The following is a 19,940-nucleotide window of genomic DNA, read 5'->3' on the forward strand; positions in this document are numbered from 1 at the left end:
TCGCTAGGTTTTAGAATGAGACACAATGCCCCCATGCATTTTAAACTCCTGACAAGAGCGAGTCATTTTTGTGACTCTTGATTATTAACCTGCTTGCAGTGCATATCAGTCACTAATTACATCTTATAAAGCACAATCTAATAATGGAAGACGGAAAAGACCGTAAGAAACATAATATACAAAATAATGTGAATAAGTTAAAGAAAAAGTTGTTTAGTCACTTTTAATTAAGGATAGATGTTATGGTGAAAGGAGAAGAGGGCACTTATCAGAAGGGAAAAAGACACTTATTTGAAAAGAAACGGAGTAAAAAGGGCAATAATATATCAGAGGTTAAAATTGGGCACTTTGATTTTGTACCTAAAAAAGGGACACGCATGACTCAGAATGCAAAAGGGGCATTTGTAAAAGGAAAAGGGGCACATTTCAAATTTTAATAGGAGCATTTAAAAGAGGTGAAAAGGGGCATTATTTATTAAAAGGGGAAGGGGTACTTGCATTTAAAGCAGAAGACGAAGGGGCACCTTTTACAGAGCAAAGGGGTCACTTGTCAAAGTAAAGGGGCACGTAAGTGCCTCCAAGCTCATATTTGAATAGAAGAAGAAGGAGACAACGAAAAAAATTAAGATGAAGGAGAAGAAAAAGGTAAAGAAGAAGAAGAATTAAGAAGATGAACTTGAAGAGAAGAAGAAAAAGAAGGAGAAGCTATTAAGTGTATGCTAAGCCTAGAGAAGAAGCCAAGAAGAAGAAAAAGAAGCTATAGAAGACAGGTGTAACCGGACAGTTGACATTTTCTTATACTACAGCTATAGGAGCATACATGTGTGATACTTTGTGTTACATAATATTTATACATGTATATGCTTATTCCATATATTTTGTGTGTATATATATATATGCCATGCTCATATTCCTTTTTAATTATTTTCTCCTCTCTTTCATTGTTTCTTACCTTCCTTTCTTTCTCCTGGACCTCTTGGAACAACAGAGCCATTAATTTAATTAATGGCTCTGAATAGAGGGATCCATCCGTATTATTACAATCATTATTTTTAAATATGTTCAAATATATAACATGACCAAACCAAACAGTTGGCTTAAAACAGTAGTTTGAGGTAAGTAACAAGTAAAATTCCATACAACTTATAAGACTTCTAATGGACAATATTACAAAGAGAAAATTAAATTACTTATGATGGATAGTAGTGTGCGGGGTACGTGCGGTTTGGTGCACACTTTTCGTGAAATCCGAAGACAAAAGATCCGCTGCAATGATGCGCACGCGGCGCCGCTAAAGCTTATTAACGGGAAACCCCCTACAAATCGAGGGGCGCGCACCGTACGTACGTCGCGAACACATGCACTACATGCGACAAACTCCTTGCACACACGTACTCTGCACCAATCTCCAGATAAACATTCGACTTGTCATTGACATTGACATTGAAACTTTCGAATTGAATTCAGTTCATCTTTTCAATGGCTTTTAACGCAGTGGCAAGATATGTCAACCGAAGTAGCAGAATCCCTTCCATATTTGGGTACTCTAACCAGGTAGGCCAAGATAAGATAGGCCAAGGAAGCATAAGATCAGGGCTGCGTCTCATGTCTCACGAAACCGTCATATATATTCATAGACTCTAGATCTATACAAGTTGAGCGACATCCCATTGAAATGCGATATGCGTGTATTAAGTTTAACACGCATTTCAATGGGATGTCGCTCAACTTGTACTAAATAATGACGGTTTCGTGAGACGCAGCCCCGATCGTCAGATTCAGACTTCAGAGCTATAGGGTGGTATTCCGGTAGCGCGTACTAAGTTAGCGCGCAGGCGCGGATCCAGGATTTTCCAATAGGGGGGCCGGAAATTTGAAAATTGCGCAGACCGTTTTTTCAAGGTCATTTTAGAAGCACCATACCGGTACAATTTTTGACATTTTTATCTCTGGGGGCGTGGGGGGGGGGGGGGGGTTATAGCCTCTTGCCCGAAAAAGTAATTTTCTGGTTTCACAATTCGGCTAGTGAGCGAAGCGAGCGAGCAACAATTTAAGCGTAATATGTATATTGTGAAAGTGTTATTTATCACCAAAATAATCGAGAAAAGATATCAAAAACTCATATTCGGGCAGCTCGCTGTCCCCCCCCCCCCCCCATTACGCGCGAAGCGCGGAAGCTTTGACCTTTCATTAATTATTAGAGAAAAAAGACGACTTGTTGTACAATTCTGGACTCGGATTCCTTGTCTGATTTCAGTTTACCCCCTCCCGCGCGAATCGCGGAAGCTTTGACGTTTCATTAAATTATTAGAGAAAGAAGACGATTCGTTGTAACATTCTCGACTCGTAATCCTTGTTTGAAGGCAGTTCCCCCCCCTCTCGCGCGAAGCGTGGAAGCTTTGACATTTCATTAAATTATTAGAGAAAGAAGACGATTCTCGACTCTTAATCCTTGTCTGAATTCAATTTCCTCCCACCCGCGCGAAGCGCGGAAGCTTTGCCCTTTCATTAATTATTAAAGAAAGAAGATTTGTTGTACCATTCTCGACTCTTATGACTTGACTGAATTCAGCCCCCCTCCCCCGCGAAGCACGGAAGCTTTGACCCTCCATAGTTTAATGAAGCTATTAGAAAAAGAAGATGATTCGTTGTTCCATTCTCGACTCTTAATCCTTGTCTGAATTCAATTCCCCCTCCTGCGCTTTGCACGTAAGCTTAACGTTTCATTTAATTATTAGAGAAAGAAGATGATTCGTTGTTCCGTTCTCGACTCTTAATCCTTGTCTGAATTGAGTTCTCGCCCCCCCCCCCCCCCCCCCCCCCCACCTCCGCGCGAAGCGCGGAAGCTTTGACGTTTCATTAAATTATAAGAGAAAGGAGACGATTCTTTGTACCATTCTTGACTCTTAATCCTTGTCTGAATTCAGTTTCCCCCTGCCTGCGCGTAGCGCGTAAGCTTTGACGTTTCATTAAATTATTAGAGAAAGAAGACGATTCGTGACTCTTAATCCTTGTTTGAATGCAGTTTCCCCCGTGGAAGCGTGGAAGCTTTGACGTTTCATTAAATTATTAGAGAAAGAAGACGATTCGTGACTCTTAATCCTTGTTTGAATGCAGTTTCCCCCGTGGAAGCGTGGAAGCTTTGACGTTTCATTAAATTATTAGAGAAAGAAGATGATTCGTTTTACCATTCTTGACTCCCAATCCTTGTCTGAATTCGGTTGCCCCCCTCCCGAGCGATGCGCGGAAGTTTTGACATTTCATTAAATTATTAGAGAAAGAAGACGATTCGTGGTACTGTTCTCGACTTGTCAGAATTTTCAAAAATGTTTCTTTGTCTGCTCCTTTTTCGTCCTATGTCCTCTTACTGCCCCTACCGCCCCTAGCTACGCGCCTGCTTTAAAGGGACTATGTCCCATTTGCAGGCCAAAAAAATGAAAAAGTTAAATTCCAACTGCATTTGAAAGATAATACTAATTTAAAACTTCCCTAAAAAAGGTGGGACTTGAAAATGTCTTCAAGTGGGAAAATAACGACTATTAGTTGTCAAATCGACTTTAGGGCTATAGAGCCCAAAAGTAATAGTCTTGATTTTCAGACAATTGTACCGAATGGTCATACGTTTTATGCTGCGCAAAGATTCAATCAGTTTAATCTTGGCCATCACAAGAAGTGGGTTATTGATGTAGACAAATGCTCATGTACCCTTTACAACTATTTTCATATATGTTATTACCAAAGCAAGAAAAAAGCCAGTCAGTCACTCAATAGTGTCTGACAGTGAAGTCTAGCAAGTAAACGGTTTTCCTTGCATAATTTAAATATGAGGACACTGCTAACGTTTAAATTTCACAGATAGGACATACATGACATATTCATAATTCCTGCAAAGTTCTACAGCATTTGAGGTTGGCTGCAAAAGGGACATAGTACCTTTAAAGGGAAAATGACACAATCATGATTGTGATAGCACACAATTAGGTAAATAGAAATGAAAGGGAAAACAAGATCTTTTACACCAACCATGAATAAATCACGGCCGGGAGCGCCATAGTTTTGTGTTATCGGGCAAGGGCCGGGGCCTAGCGACCAAGCGAGATTTTGCAATGTTGAATGCTGAAATTATGCATTCTAGAAAATCCCTAAGCCCAATATGTGCGTTCTTTCCGCTATATTTCTTTCTAGCTATCTTTCTAAATTTCCTGGGGGACGTGTCCCCCTATCGGGCCAAGGATTGCCGCCCCTGTCCATGATTACTACCAACATGAGTTCAAATACAAGCACAAGCGATTTGGTATGAGCTGAATCCAAATGAAGGGCAAAATTAAGAGTTGTGAAACGGCCCTACCGTAAGACATCCAAAATATTGTGCCCTTTTTCAAATTTCTCACTAAAGAGTGATGACCGCAGGGGCTGTTTTTAACGTTTAACTTTGAATCCGAGGCTCGAGATTTTAAGCGGCCGGTGTCATATAGGACTTCTAAAAACAAGATTCTCATACAGATGGCCCCCACATTGAGCTCTGAACCCAACAATTTTGAAATTTGAACGTGGGCCCTCAACATATACAAACCCTAAAGAATTATAATCATGACCGCCTATGAACAAAATAGTTTGGGATCCTGCATATTATGTGCGGGGCTCCACACTAACTTTTTTTTCATAAGGAGTCTATACATTTTTGGGGGTTTGTCTACATACGGCACTTTAACCTAATCCTAATTTATACTACACATCTGTTTTGTAGATAACCTTGAATAAATTGATACAACTTTTTCAACCAGATAATGCAAAACATATGTTATTTACCTCTTATTAGTCTAATATATTTATGTGGTCCCAAGAGGTTTCGACTTGTGCAAGGTATACCTGTACATTTAAACGTGTTAAATTGTAAGACTTACGGTCCGGAATAAGAGTCAGTGACGAAGCTCCGAGGGGAGGGGGGGGGGTCAAAAGGGCACATGTATTTTCTGAATTGTATTGTAAGAAAGAGAGAGAGAGAGAGAGAGAGAGAGAATAGAGTGAGAGAGAAAGAATGAGAGATCATGGTCAAGGATTTAAATTCAATTTTCTTTAAAATTGTAAACCTGGTGTTAATGAAACTATCTGATATGTTATTGCCACGTAGTACCACGTACAAAAATTAACCACGACTATGATGTTTATTGCTGTGAAAAAAACTATTGACTTTTCACCCAGTAAATTATTATCATGTTTTCGATCTTGTTATTGAAAAAGTCAGAATTTTCTTTTGTCCTCGAACCTGCGGGGTCTACTGGGTGCAAACATAAATTTCTAAACATCAATTGAAACTTATCCCAGGAAGCCTAACAATTAAAGCTGTTGTTTATTCAAATAGCCTTAATTGTAGAGGCGATGAACAGATATGAGTAATAATAATACATAGCCGTTGGCACTGCGGACAGTGAAAACAACAATGTGAAATCAACTGTGAAAACAACAAAGTGAAATCAACTGTGAAATCAACTACATGTTTCAAAAGTCCCTAAAGAGTAAATTGCTATTCCATATTCTATAGCATTACATAATATTAATAATAATACTACTTGATATTTATATAGCGCACATATCCACCATAAAGTTGCTCACGGCGCTTCGGTGTTTCACCGGTGTCAGGGGCCAGAGTGACCGGGTGACGTTCTGTGTCCTAAGACACAGAACGCCGAAAATTGGTTGGAGATACACGTCCGTCTTCGGCGATATGTGTCTTGGGTCGGACGCATATCGCCGCGTATATCAAGGCGAAATCAGTCCAATGGCGAAATGCGTTCTACAACTTAAAAATCGACTTAAAGTGTGCATATCTCCAGTCTCTCTCTCACACAAACCCTGGTCTTCCTCCAGTTTCATCTATCTTTTCATTCATCCCTCTCGGGCTCTCCCTTCTCTATTTTTATGTAAGTATACCATTACTTTTCTCTCTTTCTTTTTATCCTCTCTCTCTCTCTCTCTCTCTCTCTCTCTCTCTCTCTCTCTCTCTCTCTCTCTCGTTCTCACTGCCGACTCTATTTTGTTCACCTTTTATCTTTCCTCTCGTATCAGTGCTCACAACTGTTTACCCCCACCACTTTTGCTTTCCTTGTTCCACTCTCTATTTACCGCCTCCCCCTCCCCTCTCTCTCTCTCTCTCTCTTTCTCTCTCTCTCTCTCTCTCTCTCTCTCTCTCTCTCCCTTTACATGTATAATTATATAGCGTGCATAATTTTCGCTTTTCTTAATGTTCCAAGATGCACGAATTCATTATTTATTATGTTCTATATAATATATTCATATTTAAAGTATCATACAATTCTTTTGTGTAATGTTGTTTTCCATAGTACTGATTATCACTAATACTTCATGTATACTTGTGAAGAGTTTTGTGGAGACTGACTTCCCCTATAATGAAAAGGGTGGCAAGTTTCGGGGGGGGGGGGGGAATTGTCATCGGGGTGGTTGTCCTTCGTGGTTCTCCTCACCTTTTAACTTTCCTCTCGTATACGGTACTCAACCCCCCCCCCTCTCTCTCTCTCAATGAATATTTAAAAATAGAATACCAAATTTGCATGAATTATAATTCAGTAGAGTAGCAAATTTTTAGCGCTATTATTTAAATGCAAGTGATTATCCAGTAAAACTTTTGCGTTGAATGGACCTTCCGTGGCCTAGATGTTACGCCCCCCCCCCCCCGCCCCCGGCCCGGCCAGGTCAAACTTGCTCTCAGAAAGCCCAGTCATTATATTATACTTCAAGTTAGATGATACAATTGTTTTGAAGACACGTAGCATGCACAAAAAGACAAGACCCATATAGTGAAGACAACATGAAGACAACGCAAGATGCGGTCCTTTTCCTCTTTAGTTACCTCACGACCATCACTATTGCATTTATGTTTTCGAATATAATATATAATAGCTTAATCCCGTCGCTGCCTATTCGAAAATTGCCCGCCTTTCGTCTTAATGATCTTTTCTGGTTTAATGAGGAGAAAGTGTCAGGGTAAACCCCACCGATCAAGTACTGCCTGACAGCATCCATGATGATCTAACACATGGTTAACATTCACTAGCTAGCTGCTTTGGCCCTGGCCTGGACGCGTTCGCATAGGAAGGGTGATACTAATTATACAAATCAATCTGTCATCAACTCATCGTCATTTCAATCGGTAAAGACAGCGTGTTACTAATAGAACTTTGGAGTTGACGTAAAGGTTGGAATCTCAGTTTATTTAGTTTTTTCCCTTTATAAATAGTGAAGCAAAGCAATAATAGTCCAATTGTTTGTGACCTCTTTGCAAGCTTTCGCAGCTTGTTATGTATGAAAATGAGTTCATACTGGAATCTGGGCTCGCCGTGGTACAAAAAAATAAGAGGCGGCCTGGACGCGCATATTTTTTTTACACAACTGTTTGGCTATTTTTGCGAAAAAAAAATCCTAGAAGTGCTCTGGTGAAAGAGTCATCAACGCACACCGCTTACAATCACCAGCAGCAATATGGTACACGTGTATAAAGCACGTACACCCAGGGAATTGAAGATAATAGAAAAGGGAAAACAAAGAAATACATAAGGAGAGTGGAGAGGACCCCCCCCCCCCCCCTCAGTGTTATTTAGGGTACGCATATGCGTGTTCCCTCCTTTTGAAAGCACCCCTAAGTCCGGTGTGTAAAGTCAATTTTGTGTATGTACGAGCCGGACTTTGATGCGTGAAAAGTACCCCTTTACCGGACATTTTGGTAACACGCATGTGGTCATTCCGACCCCGGAGTGGGGGGGGGGGCGCGGGGGAGAGGATATGAAGCAGGAAAAACAGGGAAATCCACAAAGAAAGAGAATAGGATAGATCAAAGGAAAAACAAAGAAATACACGACGACAGAAAAGAGATATATTTAAGCTAGCTGGCTGGCTCTCCAATCAATTAGGGCTTCTACAATCTTAATCAGGGGCGGCGATTTCTTTTCATGACCAGGGGGGGGGGGGAACGGACGAAATGCGAGGGACGAGGGAACATAGTGAGCAAGAGGGGCCAGTGGCGTAATGAGCAGAAACGTTTGGGTGTGTGTGTGTGGGGGGGGGGGGGGCTCAAGTATTTACGATCAGGTAGAGCAAAGCGAGCGAAGCAAAAAGCTTAAATTGGCGTGGGGTCCAGGGGCAAAGTCATGGGCGGAGCCCCATGAAGCTCAGGAGTTCTTTAGGCATTTAATTACGGTCAGATGAGTATTTTGATAAGGTTTATTTGTGATACTGGCAGGTCAGAATCTCAGGGTTTTAAGGCATGAAATTACGATCAGACGGATGAGCATCTAGGGGCCGCCTTAGGGCCCTCGGAAGGGTCCAGGGGGTAGAGCCCCGGGATTCCAGGGGAATATAATGCCATTTTAGCAGCATTTGTAAATTGCTGGTATCAAATTAGAAATAAACCATGTTTGATTTTATTGGGAGGGGTTACTGGTCCCCCCCCCCATCAGTACGCCAGTGAACGGGGAGGAGGTGACGGAAGTGACTACCCCCATAGAGCTATATGATAAGTCTTATTATATAGCTCTATGCTACCCCCTCACAGGTTTGTTGTATTACAAAATCACATTCTTTAGCAAAACTATAGTATAAAAATTACAAGCAATATACTTTTTTTCACACTTCAATTTTACTTTGTCGGTATCTAGTGTGCATTACGAAGGGTTGTAAATATATATTAGGTAAATGTTAGTAAGTAGGCAGGAAGGGACTTTTTAAAAGAGCAAGCTGAATATTCATTTTTGTACCACAGATCTTATTCTATAACTCCTAATCTTGTACACATACAATGTAAACTGTGTTTACGTGATACCAACAGAATACATATTTCTACAATATTTACTCGTACATTTTGAAAGATATTAGTAAACGTCCATTTTAGGCCACAGTCCATGGGCTAGTAGTATAGGATTTCATTCGAATTCATTTACTTTGCATTTAAGTTAGCTCAGATCAGCTTTGCCATGCCAATTATCATTCAATTTTCCCGATTTTGTATTTAATTTAGGATTTTGGTCGAAGGATTTCATAGATCTGTCATTCAATTTAGAAACTGCTCAACTAGCATTCAAATTAATCGTTACTTGTCGAGGCGTCATTTTTATCATTCAAATTAACACTTGTCATTCGTATTCGAATTATGTTTATTCAAGTTAGGAATGTTAGGGGGAAGAAATGCAACACACATTTACAGCTTTAAAAAAATGCAATTAAATGCATGATTTGCTATTGGGGTCTTTTCTGTTATTCAATTTATTAATTTTGAGGACAAAGCATAAGTTTTTAGTCAGACATTAGGAAAAGAAAGGGCGAAACAAGGGATATGGCATCTCTGAACGGACATGTTCATATACCACGAAAACACCTACCCCAGTCACAATATTGTACCCTTCCTCCATAATGAAATTGTGATAAATTTATGATGAAACACAAGACAAACAACTTCCTTACATGAAAATTTACACAAATATTGAGACCATCAAGTCCGTAAATGTACAGTAAGTCTTTTTTTAACAATCAAACTTAAAGGCTGATGAATATCTGATAAATCTAAAAGTATATAAAGAGAATGCAAGAAAATAAAATAGGATGAAATACACATGAAAAAACGATCTTGAAAGAAAAAGAATGAGCTATAAAAAGTGTTTAAACAACGTGAAATGTATATTGACCATTAATTTTAGTGCACAAAGTGCTAATTTGAATGCTACAAATGAATTAGAATGCTAAAAGTACACCGTCGCGATGTCAGAAAATCGTGTTGCGCTAAATCGAATGACCAAATAGCGAAAGAAGAAATTTATTTATTAATTGGAATGAAACATACATAGATTCTAACGAAAACTTCATAGATTTGAAATCTAGAAAAAGGAATATAAACCCGAGATATACCCGACAGCACTAAAACCGTCGAATTTGAACGCAAGACAAATGAATTTGAATGACAAACTCGCGAATTTGGCCGGGAAATCCTATAGTACCCAATTTTTCACATATCGGTCCCTTTCTGAATTGCCCACGCCCTCCCCCCCCCCAAGGAAAAAATATTTTCAAATTGTTACATGTATGCACAATATATATTGATGTGTCAACCTTCATAATGATTATTGACCTTCTTTAAATTTATATATGGAAGACTTTAGAAGACAACTGTTACAGTTCAACTATAGGGCATGCTTTAAAGCATCTTCTAATCTGTCCTGACTATTTATGTAAAACGTTGTTCACATTTTGTATTCTTTGTTGAAAAACTTGCTTGCTGGCAAAAGTGTATGCATGTTTAAATTGTTGTTTACATGTCTAGTCCGGTTAATAATAGCACGTAATGATGTTATTATTCGACACGTTATTCACATTATCCTATCGATTAAAGCGTAACGATTTGCTTTAGTATCATATAACAAATATAACAAGTGACAAGTATGGTCTTCCTGAAAATTACATTACTATGTATATTCATCGTTATGGAAAATGTTGTATAATATACAACAATGGGCAAATATTGTTGTTTCCAGACCGATGATTTAAGTGAGAAGAACTTCATTTAATATTGAAGCTGTTGCCGTTTGTATATACATGAACTTGAAATAATAAGTAGCCTTGAAAGTGTCGCAATATATCATGTGTGATTGAGCTTGAAGTTTAATGGTGTAGATTTGTTTGAGACTATATAGCCTTTACTGAGATATATCTCCAATCAAATCAAATTTAGTGATGTTATCGAACAACTTAAACAATATCAATCTTCTATTCTCCTAAATAAATCTAAGATACTTGAAAATTGCATTACAATGTAACAATGGGCAAATAATTGTTTCCAGACCAATGATTTAAGTGAGAAGAACTTACATTTTATATTGAAACTGTTGCCGTTTGTATATACATGAACTCGAAATAATAAGTAGCTTCGAAAGTGTCGCATTATCATGTGTGAGTGAGCTTGAAGTTTAATGGTGCAGATTTGTTTGAGAGTATAATAGCCTTTAGTGAGATATATCTCCAATCAAATCGAATTGAGTGATGTTATCGAACAACTTAACACTATCAATCTTCTATTCTCCTAAATAAACCTGGGAAACGTGAAAATTGCATTACAATGTAAATTCATCGTTAGTGGAAATGTAATACAATATGCAACAATGGGCAAATAATTGTTTCCAGACCAATGATTTAAGTGGGAAGAACTTACATTTTATATTGAAACTGTTGCCGTTTGTATAAACATGAAATTGAAATAATAAGTAGCCTTGAAAGTGTCGCAATATATCATGTGTGAGTGAGCTTGAATGTGTAGATTTGTTTGAGACTATATTGCCTTTGCTGCTTGGGGTCCAGGGGAAAAGCCCCAAAGGGGGTCAAGGGGTGGACCCCCTGAAGCTCAGGGGTTTTAGGCGTTTATTTGTGACACTGTCAGGTCGTTAATTGACGTGGGGTCAAGGGGCCCCCTAAAGCTCAGGTGTTTTACGCATTAAATTACGGTCAAATGAGCATATAGGGGCCCTCCTTATGGCCCTTAGTGGGGTCCAAGGGCAGAGCCCCTGGAAGCTCGGGGGTTTTAGGCATTTAATTACCGTCAGATAAGCATCCAGGGGCCCGCCTTATAGGGTCCGTTGTAGGACCCAAGGGGTGGATCCCCCGCAAGCTCAGGGATTTTAGGTATTTAATTACGGTCAGACGAGCATATATTGCGACACTTTTTCAAAAAAGTGAGGGTGGGGGGGGGGGGGGGGGGCTCGAGCCTCCCGATCCGCGGGCCTTGACACGTAGGCTTCTAAATAAGCATATTTTTGGCTCACTGTAAATTTGGGAATTTTCCATAAACGAATACGACAGTATAATTTACAAAAAAGTGAGAAATACGTTTGAATCTTCTTTTTTTTTTTTTTTTTTTTTTTTTTTGGGGGGGGGGGGGGCAACTGCCCCAAGCCCCCATCAGTACGAGAGGGGCGAAGGTGACGGCACTGACTACCCCCTCACAGGTTTTGTTGTATTAAAAAATTACTTTCCTTAGCAAAACTATATTATAAAACCAATCAATATACCTCTTTTACTTTGCTGGTAACTTGTAGGTAGTCGCGAAGGGTTGTAAATATCAGTTTAGGATTTCTATTTCCCACTCTAGACCTCTGTCATATACATGTATATTGATATCGCTATGGGAGTTGAAATGGCAAATATCAGCCTGGTAGCGGGTATTTTACCTGACTGCTAAGAAAGCATAAATGCTTGTTTTGTTAGTAAGTAACCAGACGGCCGACGGCTTTAGGTCCTCTCCGAGGGGCCTGGTAATGAAGAATAATGCCTTCCAAAAGGGCACTAGCGCCTTGACTTGGTTTCGAACCCGGGTCACCGGATTACAAGACCACTGCTCTACCGATGTTAAATTATCAGCCTGGCAAATATATACACTTAATATCTTGTATTACTCCTTACTGAAAAGAGCAAGCGGAATATTCATTTTTGTAGCACACTAGCACTGATCTATTTCTATAACTCTTAATCTTGTAAATATACAGTGTAAACTGTGCTTACGTGATACCAATTGAATATAGATTTTCTACAATATTTACTTGTATGTTTAGGGATATTAAGGGATGCTATAGCGAACGAGCGAGAATATTTTTTTTTTCATTTTTATTAGTCTAAACGCTGTACTCTTGGGCCCTCCAGAGCTTATAAGTGTGCTGCAGTCTTTAGTCAGTGTTTGCTATTAATTTTTTGTACTTTTTCGGATTTCCGGGGGACGTGTCCCCCGTCCCCCTGGGATCGCCGCCCCTGCCGACAATTAATAAGAGGACACTTTTCTTTTTTTTTTTGTTGGGTCTCGAAATTTGAAAATTTGACATTTTGCTCCCTTGGGGGGAAGGGGGGGGGGGGTAAGGTCACCTTTTATAGGTCAGCCATGGGAATATTTTTTTTTTTATAAAAAAAAATAAAAAAATGAAATAGGGGGGGGGTTAGGGGGGTTATGGGGGTTTACACACAGAAAATCACCAAAAAGATTACGGGCCGGAATTTGTTGCGTGAAAAGTACCTCTTTATCTGAAATTTTGGGAACACAAATTCGGTCCCTCCGGGAGGGGGGGGGGGGGCTTTGTTCTTTATCTTTTCTCTTCTCTTTTCCTTTCTCTTCTTTTTTCCTTTCTCTTCTCCTTTCTTTTCTCTTCTCCTTTCTTTTCCTCCTCTTCTCCTTTCTCTTTTTCTCTTTTTTCTTCCTCTTTTTTTCTTCCTTTTGCGCCGCCAATAGGGGGGGCCGCGGCCGTTTCGGCCCCCCCCTGGATCCGCCACTGGCGCGTACTTAGTTAGTTCACACTTTTATGGAGTGCCTGTTGCAAACTAATTTACCCTGTAAAGATTATTTTAATCCTTCAATGACAAGTGTCCAAAAAATTAATTTTGCAATGAAATGGGAAGAAAAAGATAATTTGAGTATGAACTGAATTTCAACAAAGTCTTTGGTAGATTATCTTTGTCATGAATATTGAAGGAGGAAGATGAAACCTAGCATTCCATAGAAGTGTGAACTAAAATTCTTGTTTAGTCTGGACTTAGTCCCGGCTTAACTTATGAGAATACCACCCATAGTCTCTGAGTTTGCTTTGAGTTAGCTAACTCGAGTCCAGGCAGCTCCGACGCGACGCCGATCGATGCCGGTGCATTTGGCATCGGCGATCGGCCTCGTAGCTCCCTGGACATGGAGTTAAGTTTTAGTCAGTGACGCGAGTGAGATCAATTCAGAGTCTCACTTGTTTTAATAACATGTTCCCCTCTTATTTTTGTTCATTGTTTATATCTAGGTCTACATGTATTATGTAAATATTGTTACATGGACCTCGGCTCTTGAAGCTGAGTCTGCAGGAATATAAAGTCTTGAAATGAATTGAATTTATTACTTGGCTTGGGCTCCTTTCTTTTTTCCTCATTGACTTGAGCCTAGCTGAGCCAGGCAAGTGAGTGAGTATTCAACAATAGGCTAGCTCTGTTTAGCCTAGGCCATTTCAGGCTACACTAAATCAATCTTCTATTTATTGCATGGAGATGAGTTATAAAAGCAAAAGAAAAGGAAAAAAAGGATTCTTCCAAACATTGGTTTTGCAGCTGAATCTTTCTCTTATCTCTTTGTTCTATGAACGTACCTGAATGGTAAAATGCTGACCCATGTTTGAGATAGATTAAATCCCATTCCCAATTTTACAGAGTGAAGAAAGCACTATAGTAGCAGGTCCTATACCCACAGCTGCAACCAAAACAATGTGCTTTCTTTTGATTTGATTTGATTTGATTTATTGGTTTCTGCATCTTTTATATCTTCCTGTTTTTGTTTTTTCTTCCATAATAGCTTTCAGTGCGATGTTTATCAGGGACGCCGCAGTGCTCCAGTAGCAACCCTTCAGATAAGTATGATAACTTGAAAGCAGTGAAGACACCTATGCTCCCTCCTGACACCTATAAGGGCAAGAAAATATATATGACGGGAGGAGGAACAGGATTTGGCAAGACTATGACTAAAACATTTTCTGAGCTTGGAGCTGAGGTTGCCATTGTCAGCAGGTATGCTAGTTAAGAACCTTTCAGAGAGGAGATCCTCTACATCTTTAACTTATCAGGAACTTAGTTTTCAAGGAGTGAAAACATATTTTTTACAAATGTTGTTGCCATCTTACAAAACTGTTATAAAAAGTCTCTAATGCTTGGCCTTGTTCCATGTAGCAAAGAGCTATGTTCAATAGCTGTGTATGCTAGAACTGGTTGGATTTTTATCCTGAATGAATTACAAAAGCTCCATGAATGTTGCTGTGATGACTGATGAGGAGGGGGGGGGGGGGAATTGATTGAAATAGACCCTATTATTCTACCAAGAAATTTGTACAGAGGCATCATAACAATGTTGGTTTGTTTAATGATTAAATTCAGAAAAACAATTGTCTATCATAGACGGATGGTATAACAGGAGATACTATTTTCATTAGATTGATGCTGATTTTAAAAAAATGTTCTTAAAAGATATAAAGAGTGAAAGATTCATTTCATTCACTTTGTATTTGTTATGATATATAGCAAAATACAGTTCATGAATTCTCTACCATGCAGCAAAAGAACTCATTCTCATAGCACTCATTGTACAATGATAGATTAATAGTGTTAACTGCAAACAAGTACCGGTAGAGGTTGTCCTCCAAATTAATCTTGCTTCCTTTCTTCCATGTGCTCACAGGTCTGTAGATGTTTTAAAGAAGGCAGCTGAAGAGATCTCCGCTGAGACCGGAAACCCTGTCCATCCAATCCAAGCTAACATACGAGATCCGATCCTGAAGCTGTTAAATCCTCTGTAGATCAGTTTGTAGAGATCTGCGGGGGACTTCCAGATGTCGTCGTCAATAATGCTGCTGCTAACTTTGTGGCTCCTACAGAACGACTGTCTCCCAATGCTTGGTTTACGATCGTCGACGTGGTACTGAATGGAACAATGTATGTGACGCTAGACATCGCTAAGAGACTCATCGAGGAGCAGAAAGGTGTGTAATTCCTACAGTCAAACCTGTTTACAATGGCCACACAAGGTCTAATCTTGAAGTGGCCACTAAAGAGAGGTGTACCAGCTGTCACCACACATGTATTTCTTTCTATAGTAAAACACATGCATGTAGGTCACTACTATCGATAGTAGTCTCTATAGAGAGGTGGCCACTAAGGCAGGTTTGATTGTGTAACCCCTCACAATGTGGCAAGGTGAATTTTCATCTGTTATGTATACTACCAGTATTCCTGTAAATTCAGTCTGCCTGACTTATTAGCTTAATGCATAGAATAGAATATAGAATAGAATAGAATTTATTGACTCATTCGCATTAAATCAAGCTTTTTGAGCCCCACCCCCTTTCAGGAAAGTAATAAAACTTTTTATTAATGCTTTTTCAGATAGTATTGATGGGGGAAAGAGCAGTTTCAATGATTCTCACCATGTGTGTATATAGAAGCCTTGTCACTTCAGAGAAATCTGTAGGATAGGCCTACCGATGATTTGTATTATTTTCAGCTCAGCTGGATTGGAATTTGAATATTTAATTACTTTTGATTGCATAAATGTAGACATATTATTTCATTCATTCATTCATTCTTTTAATTTCAGCATTACAGTAAAAACAAATATGGAAAATACAAAATAATGTACATTTCATATACATGTACATTTCATGAAATTCAAGGAAATACACAAAGAAACAAACATACAAAGAAAACACAATCAACAAAGGGGGAAATGATGGGTAAACCTGCTAAATCAATTTGCGGATGGGAAAGAACAAAAGCAAAGTTGCTTGTCAGGGTCAATCCCCAGAATGATTATGATATCACTTTTTAAACAAAGTGAGGGGAGGGTGGTCATTGGAATATTACATTTACTGGGCTAAGAAGAGAATTGCATATTTTACAAGTAGTATTTTTAAGATTTTGTTTTTATCATCTTTGTTTCTGCCAGGAGCAAACTTCTTGACTGTGAGTACCACCTATGGCTCATATGGATCACCCTTTGTAGTTCCCAGTGCAGCTGGTAAGAGTGGTATAGAGAACATTACAGGTGATTGTTAAGCCATCCTGTCACTTACATGAATGCACAGCCATGAGTTAATTTATTTAATTGCATGTAGTTCATATACCTACTAGAGCATTACCTGGCCAAGCATAATTATGTATCAAGTAAAATAACCGCGGCACTATATGTCCTTTGACAAGACATTGATCTACATTTGCCACTCTCCACCCAGGTGTTAAATGGGTACCCGGTAGGATGCGAAAGCTAATGTGGTTTGATTAGCAATGGCGCTTGTAAAAATGGCGACTGGCCGGAATGCTCCCCAGGGAGTGGAGAATGGGCATACCTTGTGTGCGAGTAAGCATGAATCCGATGACCGGGGTAACAATATATATCTGTAAAGCGCATTGAAAGGGCCTGCGGTCCTGAAATGCGCTATATAAGGACAAACTATTATTATTATTATATTATTAATACATAAAATGGGTTTCCAGAATTCATGTTTTGGTATATATTAAGCCACATGTTTTACATGAAAATCTGAAATTCAACATTCTGCTATGTGTCATAAAACATCTAAGAGCATTAGAAATACCACTCTGGTATTCATGAACAGATACCAGTAGTATTAAAAAATACATTGTCATGAATGAAAAAGAATGAATATCGATGAGTTAGTGTTAATTCAAACTTTAAAATCATTCCGATATGTATGTCTTGTGCCCTCATCTAGATGTTTAGCGGTAGAATGGGGCCGGTACGGGCTGCGCTTCAACACTATGTCTCCAGGACCAGCCTACACAGAGGTAATTAGTGTGATATAGTATTAAAAATATATACAAATATAGTAGGATAAAAAGTTCACAGTTATGCTTACCATTGTTATATACATGTAGCATGGTCTGGACTTTTGGGATACTGATGTTGGGGGTGGGCAGGGGGCACCGGTCATATTAGACAGATATAATGCAAGAAAACTTGACCATTGAGTAAGGTTGGCCCGGGATGGTGTAATTTTCTTTTCATGTTGCCCTGGAGTTTAGGATACTGGAGTAATATCTAACAGTCATTGTAACATAATTAACTTATTGCTTCCACGGCCACATCAAAGACTGATTGATACAAATCTCACTTTGTATCACTTTGTAGATATTGCTTATCCTGCCACCTATAAAAGATCTCTCAAAATGTTCTTTAATTTAATATGAGACTTAAAAATAAACATTTCATTTGTAGCTTATGGGATGCTTATTGACATTAGTGAAGATTAAATCTGAATCTGTAGTATTCAAAAGTGGCTTTATTCCACCCTAATTCATTATAAAGCTGATTATTATTGGTACTGTTGAGCTTTTCAAAGTTTTGCCTCAAAGATTGTCTCTTTTGTATTGATTGTTCCAGGGAGCCATGAGCAGGCTTGATCCTACAGGGGATTCCTTGCAAACCAAGATCTCAGCCACTCCCATTGGTCGCCTAGGAGAGTTAGAGGAGATAGCCAACCTTGCATCCTACATCTGCAGTGACTATGCAAGCTGGTTCAATGGAGAGAACTTTATCATGGACGGTGGGCTTACGCTACAGGCTTCAGGAATGTTCAGTGGATACCTTAAGGTAAGAGGTTATGTGCTGGTTTTCATAATTAGTGAACTGGAAGTGAAAATGTGTGCTTTTAGTTATTTCCTCTTGAGTTGAAAAGGACAAGAAGTCATGTAATTTCATATTAGTATTCCACTTATGTAAAGAGAGGAAGAAAGAACATGCATTTCCTAGATAGGTACTCTGAGATTTCACTTGGTTCTAGACTTCTAGTTGATAAAAAGAAAGTAAAATAGGTGCCTTTAAATGACTTTTACTGGTAAAATAAAATCTCTTTTGGGAGGTACTTTGATTTATCCTTTTATCCATTGACATGTTTTTTCTTCTCCTTTTTTCAGCTGAGTAAAGACGACTGGGATCTGGCTGAATCACTGATCAGGAAGACCAAGGGCACCAAATGAAACCACCGCATGACTGTCACATGATACCGCATGACTGTCACATGACTGTCACATGATACCGCATGACTGTCACATGACTGTCACATGATTGAATATATGACTGTCTGACTGTAATCAGTATGATCAGAATGGAATGTCATGAAATTGTGGATGATGCACAAAATATCAATCTTGTTGCCATTCTCTGAATTATGATAACATGGATAATGTGCTTTTTTAATTTCAAAAGATTATCCTGAATCATAGTTATAAAAAGCATATGAAATATCCGAATGAATTAATTTCGTTTTGCATTTGCTTGATGCCATTTCACGGTGTTGAATAATGAGAATTTATTTAGAATGACATGGCAAGAAATATTATAGCTTCAATTGAGAATGGCTTTGCTTACCTAAGGGAATTTCTTTTAGAAAGATAACTTCAGCCAAGCAATTACTAGATGCTTTTTGCGAAAAGCTAACAACGCTCTGAAATATTATTTTGCATAAACATATTTTTAAAACATAAGTGTTTATTAGTTATTACATGATTTGAAATTAAATTAATGTTTATTGTGAAAGCTGATGAGTTCTGATAATGGAATTAATTTGAGAGAAGAAAAAGCTCATTAATTGATTATCATACAATAGATATGTTTCTAGACCAACAAATCAGTAGCAAACTGATGAAACTGCATGGTCAGAAATAACATTCCCAAACTATTACCTGATACCCTGGGGCGGTATTCTGAACCCTGTGTTATCTCTAATATTGTTGTATCTTTGGAGATAAGATAAAGATGGTATTCTGAACATTGTTGTAACTTTTGTGTTATCTTTTGTTGTATCTTATCTCTCATCTCATTGGCCGCGCCTGCGCTCATAGTTTGGTGCGCTTGTAATTGTGCGTATTATTAATAAAGTGGCGTTTGATCCTCATTTGCATAATTATGCGCACGAGAGATAATATGTCGAGATAATTGGTATTCTGAAAATTGTTGTATCTTTTATTTATCTTATCTTTCATGGTATTTACAACAATATTTACAACAGGTAGGGGGTTGTTGTATCTTTCGTGGCGATATATGGCGGCAATATTTCTTGGCCAGAACCAACTTCGTGCCAATAGACGAGTTAGAAGAAGATTGTGTGTTGACCAGAAACATCACAGATGAGAACTTTCTAAGAAATTACATGCTAGGATATGACGATTTTAATGCTCTCATCTTAATCAATATAGTGAAAGCGTCATTTATCTTCATGATCCACATATCCACATGCCACAGCGCATGATAACGTGCGTAATAAGCGCTCAAATAACTAATTACGCCCAAGATTAGTATGAGCTAGGCGCATCTTCAGATATGGCAAAAAGTATTCCTATTGGTTGACCTACTTATCATGCTTATATAA

General features: G+C 38.7%; 1 protein-coding gene across 1 annotated transcript; it reads left to right on the forward strand.

Annotated features, from left to right (window-relative positions):
- Positions 1 to 1,360: 1,360 nt before the first annotated feature.
- Positions 1,361 to 19,340, forward strand: LOC589146 (2,4-dienoyl-CoA reductase, mitochondrial). Its single transcript, XM_030975286.1, is given in 8 exon segments — positions 1,361 to 1,554; positions 14,360 to 14,571; positions 15,236 to 15,320; positions 15,323 to 15,536; positions 16,499 to 16,616; positions 17,286 to 17,358; positions 17,954 to 18,163; positions 18,487 to 19,340. Coding segments are annotated over 8 exon segments (1,050 nt in total). The 5' UTR covers positions 1,361 to 1,479; the 3' UTR covers positions 18,550 to 19,340.
- Positions 19,341 to 19,940: the final 600 nt, after the last annotated feature.

This window comes from Strongylocentrotus purpuratus, unplaced genomic scaffold (genome assembly GCF_000002235.5).
Source record: "Strongylocentrotus purpuratus isolate Spur 01 unplaced genomic scaffold, Spur_5.0 spur5_scaffold_8, whole genome shotgun sequence".
NCBI classification, from domain to species: domain Eukaryota; kingdom Metazoa; phylum Echinodermata; class Echinoidea; order Camarodonta; family Strongylocentrotidae; genus Strongylocentrotus; species Strongylocentrotus purpuratus.